The 17,661-nt window shown below is 38.1% G+C and overlaps 1 protein-coding gene and 1 long non-coding RNA gene across 5 annotated transcripts; both read left to right on the plus strand.

Moving 5' to 3' along the window:
* The first annotated feature begins 3,659 nt into the window (after positions 1-3,659).
* Positions 3,660-6,170, plus strand: LOC119999986 (SCARECROW-LIKE protein 7-like). The gene is made up of 2 exons (XM_038847847.1): positions 3,660-3,809; positions 3,917-6,170. Exon 2 carries the CDS (start codon positions 3,943-3,945, stop codon positions 5,776-5,778), a length of 1,836 nt encoding a protein of 611 aa, XP_038703775.1. The 5' UTR covers positions 3,660-3,809; positions 3,917-3,942; the 3' UTR covers positions 5,779-6,170.
* A 4,258-nt stretch (positions 6,171-10,428) lies between these two features.
* Positions 10,429-17,557, plus strand: LOC120000587. 4 transcript variants are annotated; one of them, XR_005468638.1, is made up of 4 exons: positions 10,429-10,728; positions 10,805-11,039; positions 14,722-16,002; positions 16,221-17,557. It is a non-coding gene; the product is annotated as an uncharacterized LOC120000587 (long non-coding RNA). The 4 variants fall into 4 exon arrangements; XR_005468635.1 differs by having other exon boundaries at positions 10,430-10,728; positions 14,722-16,024; XR_005468637.1 differs by having other exon boundaries at positions 10,430-10,707; positions 14,722-16,024.
* Positions 17,558-17,661: the final 104 nt, after the last annotated feature.

A 17,661-nucleotide genomic window follows, 5' to 3' on the forward strand; every position in this document is an offset into this window, starting at 1 on the left:
ATATTGATCAGTCCAACAAACGACAACTATAAACCACTTGTGTATGTATTTATATAACACAAAAAAAATAATATTATAGGTCAAGATTTTGTTTCATAGCGAGTTTGTCTGAAAAACAATCCTTTGTCACCACGTATGGAAATTTCACTTAATAATCAAGTAATCCTTTGCCACCCATGGCATTAAGAACAGTGAACAGATGATTTAATTTCATCACTTCATAAATCATAATGGTTTAACTGTTAGTAGTGCTGCCATGCATTAAAGTAGGTAGATGACATGTAAAGACGATGAGTAATAATTTGATATGGTAGAAACAGAGGGCCTTAATTGCACGTAACGGCTACTTGCATTCACATGCCAAAGAAGAAAAACAGAGTAACTTTATATATATATATATATATATATATATATATAGAGGGGTTCTCAAGTGCGGGATCCATACTTTATTTAAAGTGCGGGATCCATCTAACACCATTCATGCGTGGGCCCCATCACGTGTGGGGACCACACTTACACATAATAAATGGTGTTAGATGGATCCCTTATTTTAAATAAGGGATCTCTCACTTTATTTAAAACGAGGGATTCATCTAACATTATTCATTATATGTAAGTGTTGTCCCTACACGTGATGAAACCCACACATGAATGGTGTTAGATGGATCCTGCACTTTAAGAGTGTGTTTGGATTGAAGGATTTGGAGGGGAGGGAAGGGAAGAGAAGGGAAAGAGAGTTTCTTTCCAATTCCCTTGTTTGGATAGTTTATAAAAAATCGAGGGGAGAGATTTGAGGGTATTTGAGAGGAAGATTTCATTAAATTTTTGTCAAAATTCTTTCCTCCCAAAATGGAGTCATTTGGAGGGAAGAGATTACAATTAAGTTACTTAGAAGTTTAAAACTTATTTTACCCTTGAACATAACACTTAAACATAAAAAATAAGGATAAACTAATAAATTAAACTACTTTTCTTTCATTTTTTTTTTATCCATCCAAACATGAGATAGGAAAATGTATTTTCCCTTCCATTCTCTTTCCTTCTTTCCCTTCTCTTTCCCTTCTCTTCCATTCCCCCCAAATCCCTCAATCCAAACACACTCTAAATAAAGTATGGGATCCTAAAGCCCCATATATATATATATATATATATATATATATATATCGTCGGCAATTAAAAATTAAGGAACACGTACGTAGAGACATAGTAGGAGAAAAGTCTTAAGTAAACAGAAGCTGATGTCTAGTAGTAGATTAAAATATTTATATAAGAAATGTTAATATGCCAATCAAGAAACCTAAAAATTTACTTATATACTTTATTAATTAAGAACTTCGTTTGATTTCATTTTCAGCCGCAATCTAAATATGATTTAAATACGTGGGAGATCATAATTAATCATTATTGTTATGATTATTAATTATGACTAAAAAAAAATGCTGGTAATTGCATTCTGTAACAAATGACAGCTAGGTTATTGTAGTTTATGGCTGCATGCCCCATTTTTGGCTCATGTGATTACGATGCAACAGATTAACCTTTCTGGGTTCACCTCCCCTGAAGGTACGAGTCCATGCAGAAGGAAATTAAGGGGCCGGGCTGTTGAGGCACTTCAAGAATGAATATTTATTCTATATATTACAAGTTTCAGAGGGAATAAAACAACAAAATGATGTAGGACAAGTTTAATAGATTTCTTTAGTATTGACGTAGAACAGTCCACGGGAGAGTTCCTTGAGAAGTTGAAACGTGTTTGAAGGAATCCAAATCGAAATCGGAATTGAAGTTGTTGTTTTTAGAAATTAAAGTTTCAGTTTCCAACTTTGACCGTCCATAACTTTTGATTCCCTCGTGTGTTTCCGTATTATAATATGTTTCCGAGGACTGATTTTGAATACATAAAGTTTAGTATTTGAAGGATATCAAAAAGATGTTTTTTTGTAGTCCAACGGAGTTAATTAAGTTTCATGTACGTTTTATGTTTCCAATTTTCCAATTCTAGTTTAATTAGGAGTTCAATTAGGGTTTGATTATTTTGTCAGTCTATAAATAGTCTCATAAATGTTTGTAATTGATACATTCAGTTTTATTAATAAAATTCTTTGAGGTTTTCTCAATTTTCTTGGTGGATTCCAAGTTTCTTGATTTCGTCGTGAACGAATTCAAATGTTTTATCTTCCGCACTGCGTCACAAAAGGGCTAAATTTTTAGTGTATTAATTTAATTTGAATTTAGAAAAACCCAAAAAAAGCTTTAACAAAGTTAGTCGAATTGGTCCGTTATGACTCGTGGTTTCAAATGTTTGGCAAAGCCAAGTGATATGGGTTAGTAAGAGTGATCTCCCCCCTCACATATTAGAGCACTTTTCTCTTGAGTTCAGGTATCATTAAGTGAGACGGTCCAAAAAAAAATAATATCGTACGGGTTTGATGTATTCACGATAATCAATAAAATCAAAACGGATAATACCATGAATTTGAGTAAGATTGGGATTTTCTACATGCTCATTGATTATCGAACTATCAACTACTTATAAGGATGGAACTTCTTTAATTCCGAGATCATGAAGAAGGCACTACGAGACAGACGAGTTGACTCCGGATGTTGGAGTGGAGACGCCACCTAGCCATGCCAATCTGAACAATTGCTTTCGTGGCTGGCGTTCAAAATATCCTCCACCGTTGCTTTTCTGGGCTGTTGCATTTCGGTTAGTCTAAGATTGCATTCTCCCTGGACCCCACATTTTCCTCGTTAGTCCAATACTCCAAAACCCACGGACCCACATAATTCCTCTGTGGGTCCCTTAATCACCACCCATAAAGAACGGACCCCCCTTTGGAAACGCTAGCACTTGGTCAATCAAGGCCCCTCTAAGCACTCCTCATTCCTTTTCACCTTTCTATTCTCTTTTTATCTCTACTTTTTTTTTTACGTAGCCAAATCAAATTTCAAGCATCTGAATCCAATGACCCTCAGTTTTATCGGATAGTGCATTTAATTTAAAATTTACAGTCTATTTATCTATGTGAAATACACACAGATTTTTGAATTTAATAAAAAGACTTGCAGGCTGCAGAGGCGATCGACGGCCCACAGGCCAAGGCCTTTACGTAGCCAAGTTAAATTTCAAGGTCTGAAATCTGAATGCATGAACCTCGTTTTTCTTTTTTTCAATCTTTCATTTTAATATCTGCTGCATCGTACTCTGTCTGTGTCAGTGACAGAAGTACAGTGTGCTACTGTGCTTTAGACAGTGAGTACCTTAGATCTACAAAACAGACGGTCACGATTTGTTTGTCATTTCCCAAGAAGATCACAGTAATGACGTCAGTCAAATTGTGACATTGACACGGTCGTTTAAAAATTCAAGTGTCGTGTCCATTGTTGCGTTATGGGGCCTACTTCAGTCTCAAGGTCACCGCGCACTGTGCGGGAGATGAAAGTAAAATACAAAAAAGTGGTACACGTGGAATTATGAGGTGTTGTCATATCGACGCATCCGGTCCCACCTATAGCATGGGATCCACGTCATCTTCCCGGAACCAGAACCCCGACTCAAGGAAAAAGAGCGGTTAGTATTTACTATTCAATGGAGAAATAAGTGGGCCCACTTGTTCCTTGTGAAGGACTTTTTTTTAAAAAAAATTCTTTTTGGGCAAGACCCATTTGGTTGGACTTTGATCCGCTATTGTTGAGTTTTCCTACTTCTGGAGTCCCTACTCATCCTCACTCTCCCATTCTCTCTCTAGCCATAGCTACACCTAAAGCAGTCTAAGTTGGGAGCCTGTTGCTTCTGAGCCTTCAGTAGTGTACGTACCTTGCTGCTCTCTCGTTTGTTTTGAGTATAAAGTACAATCAATCGAGCTTACAGAACACTTTTCAATCTTCCCTTCTTTTTGCTATAATGTGAGTGCAGTTTTACCGGCGAGATTTGGCCGGAGAATGGCATATATGTGCACAGATAGTGGCAATCTAATGGCTATAGCTCAACAAGTCATCAAGCAGAAAGAGCAGCAAGAGCAAGAGCAACAACAAAGCAATCACCACCAGCAACAGCAACTTCTGGGTCTCAACCCCTTTTCTCTAAACCCTTGGTCCAATTCAACTCATCAATCAATGTCTGGTGCTCCCAATTTGGGATATGCGGTGATGGGTCCGGGTTTCACAGACCCATTTCAGGTGCCTGGTGGTGGAGATGCCGGAGAAGCGGGGTTTCAGTTCCCGAACATGGAGCAACATATGGCTGGGTTTAGGTTCTCTGATTTTGGTGGCGGTGCTGGTGGTGAGTTCGACTCGGACGAGTGGATGGATAGCTTAATGGGCGGTGGAAACTCAACGGATAGTTCTAATCTACCGTCTAGTTGCGACGCGTGGCATAATAGTGCAGATTTTAATCTCCTCGGATCCGATCCATACGTCGCCTGTCCGAGTCGGCTCAGTGTGGGTTGCTCGCGGCCGTCTGATCTCAACCGTCTCGTTTTCGCCGAAACTCAGAAGAGTAGCCCTAACGCTCTCCAACCTCAGGTCCCATCATGGGCCCCATCTCCGCCACCTCCTCCTCCCCAAGCGATTATGAAAGACACGAAGCCAGTGAATCCCTCACCACCAACCCTACGCAAGAACGACGTCGTCGGCATAAGTTCTCCGGAAATCGAGTCAGCGTCGCCGCTCTTAAAAGCCTTACTAGATTGTGCTCGAATGGCGGAGTCCGAACCGGAGCTGGCAGTGAAATCGCTGATTCGAATCAGAGAGTCCATTTCTGAGCAAGGAAATCCATTAGAAAGGGTTGTATTTTACTTCACTGAAGCACTGTACAGAAAATTATCATTGCGAGCAGAGAAAAGCTTGACTGTGTTGGGGACTGCATGTGAAGACTTTATTTTGTGTTATAAAGCCTTGAACGATGCGTGTCCATATTCAAAATTTGCTCATTTGACAGCAAACCAAGCAATTCTTGAAGCTACAGAGAGCGCGACCAAGATTCACATTGTTGATTTTGGGATCGTTCAAGGTGTTCAATGGGCTGCCCTGCTACATGCTCTGGCCACCCGCTCTACAGGTAAGCCTGTCAGGATTCGGATATCTGGTATACCGGCCCCCGCCCTAGGCAACTCGCCCGCGGCTTCTTTGTTCGCTACTGGAAATCGGCTTCGCGATTTCGCTAAGCTTCTTGATTTGAACTTTGAGTTCGAACCGATCCTAACGCCTATTCAGGAGCTAAGTGAGTCGAACTTTCGTGTCGACCCGGACGAAGTATTGGCTGTTAATTTTATGCTTCAATTGTATAATTTGCTGGATGAGACTCCGACGACTGTAGAAACAGCTCTAAGAATAGCCAAATCGTTGAGCCCGGAAATCGTTACTCTCGGGGAGTACGAAGTGAGCTTGAATCGGGTTGGATACCTGGATCGGTTCAAGAACGCTCTGAGGTACTACTGGGCTGTATTTGAGTCGTTGGAGCCAAACTTAACCAGAGACTCTTTGGAGAGACTCCAATTGGAGAAACTGCTACTGGGTCGCCGAATTTACGGTGTGATTGGACCAGAGGAACCAGGTACCAGAAGGGAAAGAATGGAGGATAAAGAGCAGTGGAAAGTTTTAATGGAAAGTTGTGGTTTTGAATCCGTTGCTCTCAGCCATTACTCTGTCAGCCAAGCTAAGATTCTTCTATGGGACTACAATTACAGTTCTTTGTACACTCTATTTGAATCTCAAACGGGGTTTCTTTCTCTAGCTTGGGACGAGGTCCCTCTCCTCACTGTTTCTTCATGGCGTTAATGGGTTCATCCTGCCTCAATTTGGGGTTTTTTGCTTTCCACCTGATAATTTTTCTATAGTGGCACAATTTGAAACAGCTTATACACCATTGACAGTCTTGTTGGACCTTCTGTGTTAGACATGAAACTCAGTCTCATGGTTAGCTATAGTTGTTGATTACATTAGAAAAAAACTCGTCACTTAGTTCTTAATTCTGCTGCTTGATCTTTGATTTTTTTTTCCTTCCAATTTCGTAGTTTTTCTCTATTTTCATTCTGGGGTTTTTAATACCAATTGTAAAAAGGGAACTGAAAATTATAAAGATCAGAAAATTTAATTTCCCTTGGTGTTCGTAATTTTGTATATAGTTTGGATCTTAACTTCATTTCCTATACCGTGTAGACGTTTTTATCTGAGACTGCTGTACTTTTTTCCATTGCTTTGCTTTCAGTTTTATTCAAAACCTGTGTTGCTCACTGCCATTTTGGTGCTGGGTGTCTCTGCACTCTGCACTTGAGGCATGTATCCTTCAATGTTGATCTTGACATCTGATGAACTTTGCAATTGCAGTTGCCATTTTACAAAGAAAGCAATGTAGAGTGTCATAATCTTGTTGTTTCTGGAGAAGATTTTGATTACTGTAATTGACCTTCGATAAGGACCATTGCAGAGCCATATGTGTCTTTACACGTAAGTGGTTTCTTGATGAAGACCTACTGGAAATACTCGCTTGCGTTTAACTCTATTCAAAATGATCTTTCTATCATCTTCTTCAAATAATATCTTCCAGGCTTTGGTGTGATTTGCGGAAGCCATCATTTTCCTTAACAACTAGGAATCTGAAAGTGACTAGAATTTGTGTATGGGGCCATCATTCACACTCTGCTATCCTTGTTTTAAAATCAATGGCTTTTTATCTCTTGATCGTGGCTTTAATGCTTGTCCCTTTCGTTCTGCAATCAATGGTTCCTTCTCCACCTTCTCTTCTGGCTCTCTCCTTCAACTGCTGGGCCAGAGCTTGACAACTTGACAGGGCAGAAAAAGTATTGCATAATACTGTTGTTTCTGGTCCAACTCTTACATTGACTATTCAGGATGTTCGGACTTTTGATACGCAAAGGGTCCCATCATAATAGACCAGCCGCCCATAATATTTTTTAAAAAAATTATTATCAACGCATTTTAAATTTTTAATGGAGTAAACCCTTCACCGCATATGTGCGTATCTTATGGAGTTCAGTTTGTATGTATTCCTGTAAATCTCTCGCTCGCAAAGCTTTGCACGTTAGGAGAAACAACAAAGAAAGATCAAATCAATCTTTAACCAATAACATTAGAATCCGCCAAATTCGAGTGAAAACTCTTAAGGGTTTTTAATATATTTCTCAAAATCCAAATTTAATGAACACAAGAGCATGCTATAACTCTTTAAAAAATGAAAAATACAAAAAAAGTAAAATTAATGCAATATCCTTGAAATATAAAACAATACATTTAAGACCCTAAACGATGGAAGTTCGCAAAATTATTGTGGAACCAAGGACATAACACCTAGTCCTGCTCACCACATCAATTTGAGACATCTAATCGAATTTAAAACAATTATGACAACGTGATGTTTCAATCCTACTAAGTTGTTTTATTGTACATATAGCAAAACTAGTCCTACATGAAAACGGATACATGTGACGCAACTTCCCTCTATCATCATTAATAAGTGTAACTTTTGAAAAGCTTATGTTTATTTCTTGCTTCAGTGTTCTTAATTAAAAAAAAAATGGATCCATATGTGATGATGTCTAAAATAGGTCTACCCTATCAGACAAATCAGCCAAGTCAGATTGAGCTGGAATAACTAATTTCTCCTTTGCTGGTACGTGATCTCTTCCTTCCTTCCTGCACAAGAAGCGAACGTAAGCTTCGGTAGGGCCCCGAGGGTGTACTCGGGGGGACCTCTCCGACGCTCAAGTCAGTACGGTACTAAACTTGGGAGGATGGCTCGTTGCTTCGAGCGTTGCCTCTTGCTCAGTAAGTATTTTAGAGTGCAGGAGTTAGATCCCTTACCTGAGGGCAGAGGTTCCCCTTTTATATGAGTTTGAAGTGTTTGAGTTGTAGTAGGAGTCGGACTCTCCCTCATTGGTTTTCCAGAGGGTTTCTCGGATGGTAAATTGTATCTGTATCCCTCTCCAAAGGGGAGTAGGACTCTGTCTAGAATTGGCGTCCTATGAGGACTCTTCATCAGTTGGACTTCGTGCGTACATGCATCTGTAGTACGGTTATCGAAGTGTGGTCTTCAGTCTGATAGTGCAGAAGTATACACTTCGGTCGAGAACCGAAGTGTACCCTTCGGTACGTCACCCGTATTGTCCTCACTGGGACTTATTCTGTCACGTGGCCTTCTCCCATTAGTGGGGGTATTTTGGGAATATCAATATGGATTATGGTCCTTTGTACATTTCAATTTGAATGGTAAAAGTAATAATAAGTTTCTAATTTTGCAAAGAAATTGAACCTGACCTATTTGAAAGGACTGGATTCACTTTTCTCTATAGCTCACTCTATGTATCTGGCCACAAATATGGTCCCAATGTACTGCACAACCAAAATGGCTTGGGGCGTTGAACCAGTGGACTTCTTTAAGTTTACAATTTAGAAATTGCTTTTTATTTGGTATTTATTGCCAAACTCAGCTTAGGTTTTGGCGAAACTTTTCCTTAAATCCTAAACCTTTTGGTCACTCTCTAGATTATTAGTGTTCGAGTTTCATACGTTATTTCTTATCTTTGCTGGTATTTCTTATAGCTTAAGGTATAACAATTACCTGGTAAGTTGGCAGGATTAACCCACGTTTTAATTTCAACTTCCATTTAGAAAATTCGTTTGGAGCCACCGAGCCATCTTCATAGACCAAAGACCCTAATTACCTAGTGTGAATGGCACGACTCGTGTACCCGGAATTTACCATGTATGGCTAATTCTAATGTGCGTGTCTTGAATATATTTCTAGTTAAAAAAAAAGTGAAGCAATTACCATCTTCTCGTGTGTTTCTAATGCTTAGTCTGTGTGGTTTTTTTTGAATAAACTCTGTATTAGAATTGATAAGTTTAACTAGAGTATTCAATTGTGTCCATAAAGTTATTGTACTGCAAATAGACCTATGAACCAAGCAGTGCTCTAGCTAAGTAACTATAGTCCATTTAATTTTTCCTACCTAAACTGCACTGTCACACTCGTGAAATCAAAGAATGACATTTTATGTACACTGCGAACTACAATTTAACTATATCGTCACGGGACCCCTTAACTAGAGACAGACCGCTCTAGTGACTACACCAACTGTTCATCTAAGATAATCTGACATGCATAGTGACTATCGAGCAGTGTTATCAGAACCGATCCTTGCATCTACCCGCGAAGATTAATTTCAAAGGTTCAACCGGTTGACCCAAAGGGTCAAATGTTCAACCACATATTTTTTAATAATTTAATTTATTTATAAATAATAAGAAAACATACCATTAAATAATGAAAAATCTGATATTTATTAATAACACAATAAAAGTTAAACTAAAAATAAAATAATTAAACATTTTTCACATCCCTGAGAAGTGTCAAAGTTAAAATATGTTTTTGAAGACTTATATAATAGGTGCTATTGCTGGCAAACAAGTGTTTATCAACATGGGATGTAAAGCATAATAGTACCAGTGCACCATATATCTTTAAAATCCCACATCAACAAAATCACTCTCCATGACGTTGATAGCATATTATAAATGCGGCTGTTTCTTTCTTTTTTGTGTTTATTAGCACACGTGGGCTAAGGATCGCAATTGACATAGCCCATGAATTGGTTAAAATTTTAAAATTTATTAACTCTTTAAACCGGCAGTTTGAATGGTAACGGGTTTCATGGAAAACAACGGTTTTTGGCGGGTTGTGACAGGTCATTTGCTTGTTCGGTTCAACATGAGAACCGGCCCGACAATGTTGGAAAATGGCGGTTGAACCGGTTAGACCGGCGGGCTGAGCATAGTCTGATAACACGGTTATTGAATGTGTCCAATTGAATTGAATTCTTCTGATATCATGTAATAAATCCATACTCTAAACAATCAATTATATTGTCCATTTGGGTTTATTGATTTTCATTCATAGATCGGATCCGCACGATTTTATTTATCCCAATACAACAAGTGAACTAAGCTTAACTCATCAAGTTATGGGCCATGGCAAAGGCTTAATTGATTGTCTAAAGGTGGGCTTGTCCACAATATCCGTTTGAGACTAACGGATTGAAATTTAAACTAATGGGTTTAGATAGATGGGCTATGGAGTTAATACAGCTGGGCCATAATGGGCTGGACTGAGATATTCTCATTTTCAACAACCAAAGCTAAATAGCCTAATATCACTATATCAGACTGCTCTATTGAGTCAGTTATCGAATCTTCTAAGCATGAGTAAACAACTGCTTAAAAGGCTACCCCGCGTGGGTTTGTTTCAAGATTGACAGACTCGATTTGGGCCGAACAATTAGCAAGTTGGCCTCTTCAGAAAATTGGGCCGGAAACATTCCAATAAATTGTAAAAGTGGGCCGCATAGGGTAATTGGGCCGATAGGGGTCGTGATCTGCCCTTGCTCCCTTATGTTTTTCTTTTGCGTTTCGCTGTAACCTTCGAAAAACAAAAAATGCAACGAAGAAGTAAGACGTAGGAATACTCCAGCCTCGTCGAGATCTCCTACTAGGCATTCGCACTGCGTGCTCCATAAGGTCGGCTCAAGTTAACCTCCTCTGCAAAGTCCTGTTTCTACCAGATCGATCGGATGGCTGCCTCTTGAAGCTTCTTATTCACAAAATCAAATAGATCGCTTCATTTTCCTCATATTGATACTAGTTTTGTTTGGTCTGAGCTGATTCTGTGTCGAATCTCTACTTTGTAGGCAGGTGAAGTTCCTCACTGAGGAGGTAAGCTTTCTAACTGATCTTCTTTTTCGTCGGGGGTTGACTTGGTTTTATTATTGATTTTCTTGCTACTTGCCAGATCTGGTATATCTGAGATGTGTGCTTCAGATCTGGTAGATATGAGATGTGTGGTTCATAACATTTTTGTCAGGCTTGGGAAGCTGTTGCTATCGGTGAGAGGTGCTTTGATGCTGCATGAACCACTTCAAGATTCAGATTCATTTTGATTAGATCTTGTTTGGGCAGCTACTGGATGATCGTGTGCAGCATTCTCTGAGTTGTGGAGTGGATTTTCAATCTGCTTCTATTTTGAGGTGATTTAATTTTATGCTTTTGATTTTATTTCATGATTCAAGTATTCAACTGCTGCTTTCTAGAATGTTAACCGTAGTTAGCTTACTTTTGCCATGTGCTACCAATGCTCAAATGAAAAATCAGAGAATTATTGAGTGTCAACTATGAAACTTAAAGCAGGTTCAAATGAGATGTTAACAGTAGTTGCTTTTCATTTGCTTTGCTCTATTTTTTTTTAATGTTAGGCAACTCGTTCTGTTGTCCCTTAATCCCTATATAAAAAATTTCAATCATTTGCTTATGGAAGTTGGAAATCTTTGATTACCTGCAAACCCCCTGGAAATTTTCAGGGGCTGTTAGCCTGTAATGATAGGTGATACCGTGTTGTGTTAAAATGATTTGTGAGCTGTTTTTTGCATTGCCATTTTTATATGAAAGCTACAATTTTAAGTGCTGTGTTCAGCACTGTTTGATTCATAGTTTTTACATTTGTTGACTGTACATTGGTAACAAAAGGAGCCATGTTCGGCAGTTTTTTCTGTAGATAGTTTATCAGTTTTTTAAAGTATGGTAAAAACAATAGGGGCATGTGTGGAAGCTTCTTTACTGTTTAGTTTAACAAGAAGAATTTCGTTCTTTGTTTTCCTTCCCCAAGGCTATAAGAACAGGGGAAACCAATATTCTGTTATGACTGAATTGTCAATGGATTCGGTATTTTATTCCTCAAAAATTTGTCCAGTACACACTTTCGTTTTCATCTTGTTATTGAAAATTGTAACTCAGAAATTATTTTGAATATGATATGAATTTATCTTCTTCTCTGAAGAAAAGAAAACTGGAAGGAGATGTACTGGATACGTTAAGATGTCTTAAGGTGGCATGTTTGTCTTCTTCTGCTTGACTGCTTGTATTTAAAGTTGTAGCATGTTTGTCTGTTTTTGTCAAATTTTTTAACACTGATCACAATTGTTAATGTGTGCTATTATGTAAAATATTACCCATGTTTGGGTATGTGGTAGCAAAATCTTTTCCTGTCTTGGCTTCAAGGTTGGGTTTCTTCCATCTTTTAAATTAGTGTTTCTCTGGAAGGAACCATCTTGTTGTGCTTATGAGCTCTCTTAAGTTAGTTTGATAATACTTATTTTCTTTTGCTTTGTAGCAACATGTTTTTTGTTATTTTAATCTATGTGTAAAGATGGAGTGTGTGAACTCTCTTTACCAGTTACATGAGTTGCGTTCAAATATAATTTGGAATGAATTTTTAAGTGTAGGAAAAAGTGCTGGCCCTGTGAATGATACTCTATTTTTCTGTTCATCTTGTTAGAGCCTGATTGGTATTTTTGTCGCTTGTGCATTTCAACAAAAAAAAGGGTGCAAATGGGGAGTGTTATGATGCTGAACAACTCCATGTCATTCAAGACACATGGCCTGTAGGTCTTACTGTCGTGGGTCTTACTCATGTCTTTGACGGCATGATGTTGTCTGGCATCATATTTTTTTTTTTTTTTTTTATTTTTCTGTTTTAACAATAGGGTTTGGGGAATTGCTACATATCATCATTGCATTTGTTGTGCTAGAGAGAACTTGGGGTTTGTCTCTCACGGGGGACACTGCCACCTTTTGGAATGGTATGGTAGTCATCCTCCGAGGTTCTGTTTGTTAAATCATAATCACTTCTGGACTATTTATTTGTTGATTCGATTACTTTGAAAATTATTCTTTCTTCTGCCTAGGATATTGCAGATTGCAGAATGCTATTTTCTTCTCAATTTGCAATGATGGACTGTAATTTAAAGTAGAGTATATCAATACTTCTGTGAATGCATTTGTAGTTTATGAGGAATGTGTGTGGTTTCCCATGAGACCCACCATATATGGTTTATGAATGAGGGGAGCTGACGGGCCCCTTGAATTTCCTAAATTTTTTAACAGCAACAGGATTTCCAGTGTGCCTTTTTGAGTGTTTTTAGAGTTCGGGAAGGATTTAAATTTTTGGAACGTTGTGTTCAAAATTCAAGGGGTTTACAACTTTCGACCCCTGATTCTTGGTTTACACCCATGATTTGATTGTTGAACGACAGAGGTTTCACATTTTATTTTTCACTATTAGCTCTCTTGAACATGATTACTGGAGTTTGTTACCAATATATCACCCGGTATAATATTATATACCAGGATGATATGCCTTGAATTTTTTTTTACTAATATAGCACTTCACGCCTTTGGCAATGATGTGACTGGTGTTGTGTTTTATCAATCTTGCCATTCCGCACTACCAGTGGCTTGATTATAAAGTTTACACGAATCATGCCGCTAAGATTGACGTGATTAATATATACAGTTTCAACCATCTTCATTCTTATCACTGCTAAAATGTGGGTCTAATCATCATCTTCATAATAATTTTCATCAAAGGCCTTCTTCATCTTTCTATCATCTTTCCTTGGGATCAAAGTCCTCATCTAGATCATCCAAATCCGAGATACGCTCATCGTCTTTTCTAATCCTTGTGGTGCGGCCTCCCGAACTTTCCTCATCCTCTCCTCCTTACTCTGCCTTTGCTCCTTCCTTGCATTCCCTTTCTGCCTCAGCGAACCCTCCATGAGTAACTTATAACTATTCTCTCCATTATCCTCATACCTAAAATGATAAGCCTGCTCATACTCCTCTTGTCTCTCAATCTCCTCGTCTTGCAATACCTCACCCATTTCCTCATCATCAACATCCATTGGCTTCCCACATCCTTTTCTAAAAAAGCCCTACAAGAACATACTATTCTCATCCAATTCACCTTCACCCACATAATACTCATCCACTTTCTTAGCAAATTTATTGACATCATCGTCCACCATTACGTCCTCTCTCGTTTTCTCTTTCGTTTTCAACAAATCCCCTCCATCATGGCGACATGTTGAAGTACAAGCATACTTGTCGACATCACATAGGTTCTATCATCAAACAATTTCTCCACTTTACATATTAATCACGTCATTCTTAGTGGCATGATTAGTGTAAATTTATATCTTGCCAATTGTTTTTTTTATACTAGTCACACACTACCAGTGATGTGATTGCACAAAAATCAATCACGCTAGTGGCGTGATTGAAAAAACACTACACTAATCACAATAGTGACTTGAACTTGAAGCGTTAGATTGGTAAAAAATTTCAAAACAGTGTTATCTTGATATACTATATTATACATGGTGATATATTGGTAAAAAACTCTGATTACTCTTTTGCTCTTTTTGCCTGTGCTAGTATAAAAGGCGTCTAGTTGTTTAAATCAACAAAGACGACCCTAGCTTGTCTATATTTCCAGGGTTCTTTGCTTTATTTCCCCCTGTTAATTTTTCTTGGTTAAAGATCAATATCAGTGTGACAGTGGATTCTTTGGAACTTCCTTATTAGTGTCCGCAGCTTCCTTTTTAGTATGACAATACAATTTGTTGTTTTTATTGGATATTTTTGTTCCGACACTTAGAAAGTTATTGAGATATTAATTTTGGTTGTATCTGACGCATTTTTCTTCTGAATTGATGTCTGTTTCATGAATATGTATGCAATGAAGCAAATGGTAGCGTAGGATTTTACTTTTTATGAGATCACGCTCCATGGAAGAATTAATCATACTCTGTAGTTTTTGTGTGACAAAATCGTACTCAAGTTAGTAGGCTGAATTATATATATGTGTGTGTACAGAATCAATAATGGAGACAAACTATCAACGGAGGAACTCCTCTTGGATTCTTTCATTTTGAGCCGTTCTTAAAAAAAATTTGAGCTACAATTGTAATGGCAAAAATGTACTTTTTGTCATTCAATTATGGGGCGAGTTTTATTGTCGTCCTTAAGCTTTTTTTTTCTTCTCATTTTCCTCCCTCAACAATTGGAAAATATCATTTTCATCCTTCAAGGGAGATTGAAGTGGGGAAATGTTTGCGTGGATTTTTTCAGCACCGGATTTATTCTAAGGACAAACGGGGTATTTTTTCATAGTTGGGGATGAAAAAAGGAGGAAAAAAAAGTCAAGGGACGAAAATGAAACCCGATCGAGGGATGAAAAGTGTCTTTTTGTCTGATTCTAATATAGCTGATTTTGAAGAATTGTTTAAAAAGTTCTATTGATACATGGGTTATGCATGTTATGCGTATATGTGGGTGGGCTTTTAAGGGAAGAATGCGTTGGAATCCTTTTGCTAGTTGTTTTTTTTTTTGAGGTTTTCATTAATTATTACTCAACAAGGGTGTCAAGAATTATGTCACCTGTTTTTGTATAGTAAACTGTTTATTTTACAAAGATTATAATAAAGTAACGCGAAACTTTTTTTATTAACATAAAATATTGTAAAATAGCGGTGGTTGTAGAATATTTTTCCTTGGCCTTTTATCTTCAAAACGAATTTGTTTTATATTGGGCTTAATTTCTCCCTCTGCTCATACCATGGGCTTTATTTACAAGAGTCTCGTGGGTTGGATGATACTGGACATTGGAATGGCGGAGTCTAGCATGTACATATTTGCCTGCCCCAAGTAAAACCTAATGGGTGGCTCGCACCGGACCAAAGAAAAGGACAAGTTCTAGAAGATAAGAAAAACGTGGTTGTCCATTTGCCGTGAGAATAACGATAAGCGTAGAAGTAACGCAAAGCAATATTTGACTTGTTCCCACGCCAGCGCATAACATATGTCAACCCTTTGATCATTTCATTCATTATCAATCGTCTCCGTCCATTTCGCAGAGAGCCCTCTATATATTTAGTTAGGGTTTCCTCACAATTCTCTCATAATTCGATTTCCGCCTCTGAATTTTATCTTGTGGGCATCCTCTTTCTGACTCTCTTCGGAATTAAGGATGTCTTATATGTTAGGGTTTTCGCTGGATTTGTGTAGATCGCTTAACGATCTATACGCTGATGGAAGGCTCGCGTGTATTGAGACGATTCCTACTTTGAATCTCGGATCTGGCCAGACGTGATCAAGGTTAATAGAGATCTTGTTGGAGGTATAATTTCCTTCGGATCTGTTATTTTAATTACGTTACTGTTTTAATTTCTTCCTTTTTAGACCATAATTCGCGGATTCTTCCTTATATCATTGTTCGTCGTTGATTTTTCTAGTAGATCTACTGTCTGGAAGTTTGTTCGTTTCCTTATGTTTGATCCGTCTTTGAAATCTCGACCAGTAAATGATTGTTTCAGGATTGTGATGCCGAACTTGCCTTTATTGTTGGATCTGTTGCTTGTAGTTACTCTGGAGAGTACAGGTACAGCCTTCACGAGAGCTGTGGAGGGCTCCTTTGGACGGGGTGATGTTTTCGTCATCGCCAGAGGTGCTTCTAGATGCGGATCTTGAGCCTGTATCGATGTAACGAGCACAATCTTGGATCTGCTATTGTTTTTGAGGATTAACTGTCGATTTGGATGTATAAGATATCGGGATGAAGAGGTCTAATTTCAGGGGGCCAAATCCTGTACAATCTTTGTCATCCGACCTTTGCCATGGCAGGTGCGCTTGCATGGCAGGTCACCCATACACTTAATAAAGATATCATTTTGTGTTTTGAGGGGAGATCGCACGGGGATTTGCCCGGGATCTCTCCTCGTGTGTGTGTGATGTGTTGGTCTTTATCCCTCTTTCTATCCCGTCTCAACGGCCAATATCCTTGATTCTTCATATGCAAATGCAACGAATTCGAGGGCTTCGTCTCCGGCAAAGAATATTCTGAAAGGTATCTTCCACACCCACTACTAATATCGAAGATTGCAATAATTTCAGTTACATATACCACCTTTTGACGTTACTGCCTTAGCGTGCAAATTAACATGAAAAAACCCGCCTTGAATGGTGTCGCGATTTTATCCAATCGATAAGTGATTAATTTGGTAATAATGTTTTTTGACATGGCAGTTAATATCATAGAGGAGTTCATCTGAACCACGGTTAAGGATAATCCTTGTAAGGCAAATTTGATTGTTAATCGCTCAATTGCTCCATTCCAATTTATTTTTCGAGTTCATTTACTTATTTGCTCTTTAGTTGATTTAGTTCTTTCACCATTTGTTTTTCATGTTGATAAATACGTTTTATAATTTTTTACTCTTTGCAATCAAGTTCGAAGCTATAAATTACGGTTATTTTGTATTTTTTTTATAGGTAATGGTTTGGTTGTAAATTATGCTAATTGTTCAGTAATCTAAAGGATACATTGGTCATCGTGTTGTAGATTGTATTTTTATTCGGTATTTCTGTCTTGTAAGAATATTTGAACTTCAGATTCTGTAACTTCAGCGTTTAGCTGTTGGTGTTTGTAATTGGTGCCTAGTACAAGAACTAGAGTGCTGGCCGCATTGCTGGTGAATTCATCGTGGTGTTACAAGGCTTTGGTCCTCTCTCTTGACAATGTGACGGGCATAAATTTGCAATACAAGGTTTTTTAGTCAGTTTAGGTTTGTCCTGTTTAGTTATTATTGAAACACTTGTTGCACACACCAGTCATTAAAAAGTTACTCTAATTACTCATGGAATTGGTTCTTTTCATTATTATGGTTTTTTTTCTTTTACATTTTACAAATTTCTGGTTCAAGTCCTATGAATGCAAAGATGTTAAGATATTGTTAGTAGGTTAAATGTTACGTAGAC

The sequence above is a fragment of the Tripterygium wilfordii genome, chromosome 1 (genome assembly GCF_013401445.1).
Source record: "Tripterygium wilfordii isolate XIE 37 chromosome 1, ASM1340144v1, whole genome shotgun sequence".
NCBI classification, from domain to species: Eukaryota; Viridiplantae; Streptophyta; class Magnoliopsida; order Celastrales; family Celastraceae; genus Tripterygium; species Tripterygium wilfordii.